We start from the raw sequence: 8424 nt of genomic DNA, 5'->3' as shown, positions 1-8424 counted from the left end.
ACTCTTGCATTATTGATCCGATTCACAAAGAGTGGGAGAAACATGGGTTGGGTCACTGGGGGCCCCTGATGAGTTAATGCAGCTCTGATAATAGATAAACTATTTCCACATGTCATCACTCGCCTCAACAGTTACATTAGCTATGTGAATAGCTCAATATATGCTCAAAAACATAACAAATACATTGAGGATTAAAATGGTTATAAAGCTCATTTATTGACAATTATGAAATACAAAAATAGTAAATATTTCATAGCACATATCTAGATGAGATAACGCAATGTTACATTGTAGCAGCTGATCATCGTTACCTAATCATTGTGATTTACATTTAATATACACCCTCGAATGAATTTCCCCTAGATTCTTAATTCATATAATGGGTTATTTAGCTAACTGTTATGGGGGATAACACTAAGGTTTCCCTAAGTAACACAGTGAATCAAATATTTTTGGTACAACCAGGGCTTTAGCCAGGATTTTAGAAGTACTGAGGTCATTAGTTCTGCATGCAGCTTTGAAAGGCCTTTGAAGGGAGATATCAGTAAGTCTTTTCATAGACATTTTGACTTATCATAGTAGGAAAAGCATAGTTGTTACTAATAACAATACCAACATCTCTGTTCTATTCAAGTGTCCCTGTAAGCCACGACAGTGTGACATAGAGCCAACATGCATAATACCAGGACCCTGAAACTGAAGCTACTGTGACATGTCAAAAAATGTCTTCCATGAAAAAGGTTACCAAGCATTTTCTCTACACTTACAGTGTCCTCAGAAGAGGTCTAATCGTACATGCAGGCATTGTAAAATATATGCAACTGAATAGCTATTAAATAAAGAAAATACTTCATATTTTATCATAAATATCAATAAATTATCAATGAATAATAATAATTCCCCATGCAACGCTAGCCTAACCCCCAAAAATAATTATGAGGAAAGAATATATTTACAGAAGCTCCCAAGGTACAGAAATTGGCCAAAAAGTGTGGACAGTTAAATAACAACTTCTTCACTGTTGGGTTTGTGATAATCTTCATCTGAAGCCTTCTGCTGGCCCAGAATGTGTCCTCCATCATCTCTCTTGTGCCATTTGTAGATTAATATTACTGCCAGTGTAGCTCCAATTGCCACTCCTGCTATTCCTCCTGCAATAACTCCTGTAAACATAAACATATATTACCGAGTTAGAATACAAATTCACAGTATATGACTCTGTCAAATTCAGTGTACCATGCTGCAAAGTACCTGTAAAGATGTCTTTGATCTCCAAGAAACTCTTTCTGTTTGCCAAAACAACAAATCCTGACTCGCCGTCTTTTGCAGGCCAGTGTGTGTTGTCAAAGTTCAGTCTCGGAGAACCCTGAAGACAAAAGAAGGAACAGGCGCACAACTTTATTTCCTGCTGTGCCATCCAAATTATAATGTGAAAAAATAGCGAAACTCATGAAAACAAGTCATGTGCCATACATGGAATGAGTTCTTAGTTCCATCTCCTGTGTTTGCTGGGAAAACATCCTTCCTGTTGGGGTTTTTCATTTCATCTGGTGAGAATGCAAATAGAGAGCATGAAATAAAGTGTGTGACATGAACAACAGATACAATGTAAAGTGGATCATAACATCATTTTACAGTCATTGAGCTAGGTACTCAGCATTTTACCTTGGTCTGACCAATCCCCTGAACCAGAACCATAACTGTCCAGCTCATATCCTGATCCCTCCAAGTATTCAGGACTGGCAGAAAACTAATTTCACAGAGAAAAAGGAATGAGGATATTTGAAGATGCAGACGGCTGCACCACAATACTGTTTCCTGTCCTATTATCAGACACATGAAAACAGGCAAGCGTGTGAAGGCCCTTAAGAGGGCAATAAAGCAATGAATCATGTCCATGATACAAAGTCCAACAGAAGTAACACAATAACACAATTGTCATCAACGAAGTGTAATGAGTAGAGAATAAAGCTTGATTTAAATGGTAATATCACTCCACCCATTTGGCAAAGCAAAGGTACAAGAACACAGAATCTTTTGTTAGCTATTTTGACTCAATGCTTTCATTGTTTAATGTCTACAGTTTCAGAACTGAAGCAGCTCAACATGAAGTTATAAAGAAATAACATCACTCTTTTAAGTACATGATTCATATTCCACTTATCAAGTTACAGTTACACTTTACAGGCATTCAAATAGAAAACTATACTAGATATTCAGAAGCTAACCTGTAACCAATATACATTACTTAAAGCTGCTGTTTCTCATGAAGCAAAAACTATGAATGTTTTACAGCCGGCTTTAAAGCCTACAGGTGGTGAATACTCAAAATGATACTCCAAAGATTGGGTGGAGGAATGCTGCTGATTACTCAAACCTGAAAGCTCCGTGCATACAAAACAATTTGAACAGTCATACTGTAAAAACTCTGCCTGAAGACAAAATGTGCCTTAAGGTACTTCCTGGATCCGGGGATGTTATTATGTAGCATCCATAGTGTCTGAACTGCCCAGCTGTAGATAACTAATAATGTTTACTGCTGGAAACATTTGTCAAGCAGCACTAAGGCTTAAAGGGATGCAGTGAAAGGTGTAATTGATTCTAATGGACTAAAACATTAGTTATGAGCTCTACATTTGCAGCAAGTGTTGAGCAATTTTTACAAGAGAACATGACAAGTGGGTTTCCTCCTACAGACCACACATATTAATACAACTTTTCCATAGGTGTGTATGTTTTCTGAATATATGTGTTTTTGCTTTGTTGGTCAGACAAAACAAGTGATTTGAAGACATCACCTTGGGCTCAGGGAAACTGTGATCTGATATGTATTAGTTATTTTTACTATTTATCATTTAGTCTGACAAATTAATCAGTAATAAAAAGAATAGTTAATTGCATCCATAATAGGTTGGACGACTTCTATGCATAGTGATTACTTTGATAGTTTATGTACGTTTTCCTGATAATACTTTTACTTAAGAATGTGAATGCAGGACTTCTACTTGTAATGGAGTATTTATGGTGTATCATGGTGTTGGTACTTTTACTGAAGTACTTTTTCCACCATTAGAAATATTGTACTTTTTACTCTACTATGTTCATTTAATAGCCATAGTTACTCGCTACTTTATGGATTATAATTTTACACTCAATATAATACATTTATAAAGCAAGGTGTATCGTTACACATTAAACTGTTATATAAAGGAGTTCAAATTAGCTCTAACTACAATAAAATGTGCTGCTCACACGTTAATGCATCAGTAATAAGAAAACAAAATAATATACATTTTATTACAGTATAGTGGGAACAGGGCTGTTGTGCATAACTTTTGATCCTCTAAGTAAATCCAACTTGTAATACTTTATGTACTTACTTATCTGAGTAAAATTTTGAACGCAGGATGGTTACTTGCAATGGAGTATATGTTATGTTTTGGGGTTTCTACTTCAACCTCAGTGAAGAATAGAATACTTCCACCACTGCCAACAGGGCTATAATGAAAGATATTTCATGGTGGAACTATTAAATATCTATAAAATAGCAATTAGTTTTCTGCCCTTAAATAATAAATAATAATAAATAATTTCAATTAAAAGCTCAGTAAGAGATGTAAAACTGGCTTTGATAATAATATATTATCTCTGAATACAATATTTTGTCTGAAATTTATTGAAAATAATCCCTATGAGAGCAACTAATGAGTTTCTAATGAGCCTGAAAAAGCCATTATTGAAATAAAATAGACATAAATAAGCAAATGAGCCTGTACTCGACCACTGTAAATTAAATGTAAGTAACTGTGCCTAAAACTAATCCAGGTCTCTAATATTATAAAACTCGAGCCCCATCAAACAATAAAGTGGTAAAGAAAAGAAACACACCTTGATATCGCGTACAGTAGTCTAAACCTCGGCTAACTTCAGGAAGTGAGAACGAGACTGTAACGTCTTCACTGTCACAAATGTACGTAACAGACTGTAAATGACTTACCGACATATTAACTGGATGTATTAATCCCAAAGCTAAAACTAAAGAGGCTGTCAAAGATAGCCTCATGTTTCTGCTGAGCCAGTGTCCAGTTTATCTTCCGCTCTTCCTCCTCGCAGGTGTAATGACCGAACCTCAGCCGAAACCCCGCCCACCATAACACACGGATACACTGTGAAGGCCAGTCCCGAGCAGCAAAAGCAAGGCTATTGATTAAAACAAAAAGGTTTTGACTGGTTAAAAGACTTAAGCCAGACACAAAACCAAGCAGGCGCGTACACATACAGCCTCTGTCATGTGACATACTGTAACAGCCTGAGACTCCAAATAACTATAATAACTATAATGACTATATTCCCAAAACTGGAGTTTATTAAGTGTAGGTTTATTAGAGGGTATGGTGCATTTATAACTGTGCTGAGCTGGGAGCAATTAGAGGACTTAATCTTTTTAGCTTCGGATGAAGTAATTTAGTTTGCAATTTGCTCTCTCCTCTGTTAACATATATTTAGAGGAGATATCACTCATTCTGCAGTGTGGTCTTATATCTAACCCTAACCCTAACCCACTTTCCATGCAATAGATAACACTGGTAATGTGAAGAATAGAAAGAATAATACAGAGGGTCTGGTGATTTTCTGCTTATGTCACAACTAAAAACACACACAGATGTGTGGATGAGACTGATCTCTGAAGACTAATGGTAAAACATACAAAATCATAATATATAGGCTATCACAGCCTCACATTTAAAAGGTAGTATTTTAATAACCCTGGGGTAAGGTTGCCTCTATTAGAAAAATATGCTTTCAAATGGTCTTGAATTTGTAAGACTAGGTGCTGCATTTTACACATTATAGACATTAAGACTTTCCCTCCTTAAACTGTCTCAAAAAAAGAAACTCAGGCATCAGAAGTAGCACAGCGTGTAGGCTATTGTACTCTCGAGGGTACAACAGCAACAAGTTCAGATTGGCCCAAAATATAATTTCATAGGTCACCCAGTTGTAGATATAGAAGCAAGAGTGCAGATCTAGGCTTGTTTCTTTGGAGGTTCTGTGCTGCAATACCAGTACCAGGTTCTTCCCATCTTGTGTAATTTGGGGGGGGGGGGGGGGTTAAGTGTGTTGAGTGTGTTAGTTGTAATGTATTTATTTAGCATCGTTGTTCTCAGCTCACACAGATTTTTATAAGAGCTAGAAAATGTGGCAAGATGTTGTTATGGCAGTCGTTACAAGATGTTTCATGGAAGTTCTCCAAGATTTGCATGATGTAAGGCTTTTCTGTTGAACACTGCACTGGTTGCTGTTATCAGTTTTATATGGAGGTTCTCAAAAGCAGACGTTTTGGTGCTTCTGTTCTGTCGTTAGTCCCCCTGTACACAAGCACTTCCAGGTTTGAGTCCATAGTTATGTCTACTTAAAAAGAACTTAAGAGTTAACATGTTGCATTTTCACACAGCTGAGGCCATCCCTCAATCCATTACAAGTCTCCTCGAGGTAAACTTTGAAACAAATGAAACACTTGTAAAATGAACAGAATACACATAACTTTAAAATCTAAACCCAAAGATATCAGGTTTACTATCATGAAAGACTAAGAAAACAAGAAATAGTCACACTTGAGTGGTTGGAAACAATTCATATCTTCTCTGAAAAAATGCCTTAATGAATAGGCAAATAACAAAATTGATACTGATCATTTTTCTGACAATAAACTAATCAACTGATTAACTAATCGTTTCAGTGCTTAAGTAGCTTCATGAAGAGGATGATCATCGATTATATAGTGCAGTTAATTCATGAATTATTAGCATTGCAGAAAATGAAACTCATCAAAAAAGCAAGTCATCTTAAAGCTACAGACTGATGACACTGCTCCACAAACAAACCTGGTTTTAATTGGAAAGCAAGTGTTTACATTGTTTGGAAGGACATCTGTCACAATAATGGAAACGCCTACCACAAACACTACTGTAAGTGCTGCTGCTACTGTCAGATAAAATGTTGAAATGTTCAATCACTAACAGTAAACAGTTCTGGGTGTGTGGTGTGCTGTGTTTTCTGTATTGTTAACATACTTCTATCCTATTTTTCCAGACAGACGTGTAACTACTTATATTCAACTGCTAATATTTTAAGAAAAATGGGGAAAATGCTCTGCTATGCTTACCAGCTAGTGGCTAACTGTGTCTGTCTGAGGTGTATACCCGTACCCCTTTGAATTACTCTATAAATGAAATCAGTCTTAATCATTGTAATCATATACAAGGTACAGCAGATACAGGAAATACAAAAAAAACTTGAGCTTCAACTTTGTTTATTTTTTGTTTTCATTATTATTTCATTATTATTCTGGCCTGTTTTTTGTGAGCAATTTAGAGTTTCATGTTTTTGTAGCGTGGGAGGAAACTGAAGCACTCAGAGGAACCCACATAGACACGAGGAGAACATGAAAACTCCACACAGAGAGAACTGGGCTGACCTTCTGTGAGGCCACAGTGCTAACCACTGAGCCACCATTTTACCCTGGCATGTCGCACCAAGGGAGAATCATTTTTTCTTGTCTGCAGGTGGTTTACAATTTTAAGGAGATTTAGATGTCAACTGTTGGGCAACTGCAACCTCTGAGGCAACTTTGACTTTTCTACTTAACCATGATCTAACCTTCTGCTTTGCTGTCTTTTGAAGCAGCTTAGTAGCTTTTTTGAGGTCTTTTTTTGCCTCGTTTGCCTCCTCAGTCTTTTCATTGAGTACTTTCAAGCAATACATTCTGCTCTGGTCGAAGTTTTCAGACATTTGATCAAGTTTCTTTTGCCCAATTCTCGTTGTTCTGGACTGCTGCTGCTGAATCCTTGAAGAGCAGTCTTGCACGTCCTTGAGGACAAGTCCAAACATATGCGCCAATTTAGTTTCTTTATCCATCTCCACTTGCTCAGAATCATCCATGAAGCGTCTTTTGAGAGCGATGACTCTGTCTTTCAATTTCTTTGGCTCAGAGATCACACGCATGCATGCCTGTACAGCCTCCGTGAAACGCAGCTTACAGGTCTTCAGTCTGCTGACCTTTGCCTTCTGCTCACAAAAGTATGGCTCATTGACCGTGATTTGGTGTTTTAGAGTTTTGACAGTTTCAGCCAGGTCCTCATTTGTTATCCTGGTCTTTTCCAACTCTTTTGTATTTTGGTTGAGCTTGGACTGAATTTCTTTATTGTTCTCTAGAAACTGGGTTTTTTCCTTTCCTTCTTCATATTTAACATATAAAATAGAATTCATGTGTTTTTTTCTATCCAGTCGATTTTGAATTTCCCCCTTGCACTTGTGTAAACTATTTATCAGCAAGTTTTTTCTTTTAATTTCTTGTATCTTTTGTTCGATAGTGTCCTCTAATTCAGAAATCTCTTCAGTTCGGCCATTGTTCTTCCTCAGTCTTTTAATGACCTCTTCTAAGTACTCTATACGGCTTTCAAGGTCTTCAATTTTGTACAGAGATGCATATCTAAGTTGATTCCACGTTTCTTCGTTTTCTTCAGTTTTTTCCTTTCGTTTTACTTCTTCATTTATTTTTGCTTTCTTTACTTCCTCGATGGCTCTTTCGTACTCTTCATTCAGCTCATAGTACTCTTTCCTCATTTGTTCTATTTCGCACTGATTTTTTTGTGTCTGCTCATCTACTACAATCTTTATTTGTTTGGCTGTTTTTGTGTATCTCTTGTCAAGGTCTGCTTGCATGCTTAATTCAATCTCTTCATACTTCCGTTTCTGTTCTGTTAACCTTTTCTCGTTGTCTATCTTAGATTTAGTTAACTTCTGGTTGAGTTTTATCATAATTTTGTTAGATTTTTCAAGGTTGATCTCAGTAGATTTATCCAAATCCTCCTTGCTTTTGACATGCTTCTCAGCATCATCATTGCTGATCTGAAGCTTCCTAATTAGTTCCCTCTCATTCTTCTTTGCTTCTTCCACCTCTGCCTGGAGAGCCTGGACTTGATTTTCTAGACTTGGTATGTCCTGGCTGGCTGTAGCACAGCCATGTGTCCAGAACTCCTTCTCTTTATCATATCTATCCTCTAGTCCGGATATCTTCCACAGCAGGTATTTCATTGAGTTGTTTTCCATCGTAGGAAGTGACATTTTGACTTGATTTATGCTCAGTCAGTTATCTCAGGTAACTAGTCAAAGGGTTACACCCTGAACAGACAGTTCTCTGTTATAAATCCTTTGATGTGACATCACTGTGATGTCACATTAAAGGAATTCTCTTCCAAAATTCAAAAATAAACAAGTCTGTGTGTGTGTGTGTGTGTGTGTGTGTGTGTGTGTGTGTGTGTGTGTGTGTGTGTGTGTGTGTGTGTGCGTGTGTGTGTGTGTGTCCACTCACAATAAGAGGCATGCAAACTTTTTGAATCCAAAATATGTCACCTATGTGAT

The 8424-nt window shown here is 37.0% G+C and overlaps 1 protein-coding gene across 1 annotated transcript; it reads right to left on the bottom strand.

The window, feature by feature from the left end:
* Positions 1 to 214: 214 nt before the first annotated feature.
* LOC139302401 (syndecan-3-like) lies at positions 215 to 4123 on the bottom strand. Its single transcript, XM_070926079.1, has 5 exons — positions 3998 to 4123; positions 1666 to 1750; positions 1474 to 1547; positions 1252 to 1366; positions 215 to 1163 (listed from the first exon to the last, which is right to left on the bottom strand). The coding sequence occupies exons 1-5, from the start codon at positions 4061 to 4063 to the stop codon at positions 1000 to 1002; spliced, it is 504 nt and encodes a 167-aa protein (XP_070782180.1). The 5' UTR covers positions 4064 to 4123; the 3' UTR covers positions 215 to 999.
* Between the last annotated feature and the right edge of the window lie 4301 nt (positions 4124 to 8424).

This window comes from Enoplosus armatus, chromosome 19, assembly GCF_043641665.1.
Source record: "Enoplosus armatus isolate fEnoArm2 chromosome 19, fEnoArm2.hap1, whole genome shotgun sequence".
In the NCBI taxonomy this organism is placed as follows: Eukaryota; Metazoa; Chordata; class Actinopteri; order Centrarchiformes; family Enoplosidae; genus Enoplosus; species Enoplosus armatus.
This window is presented reverse-complemented; position numbering and strand designations above follow the sequence as displayed.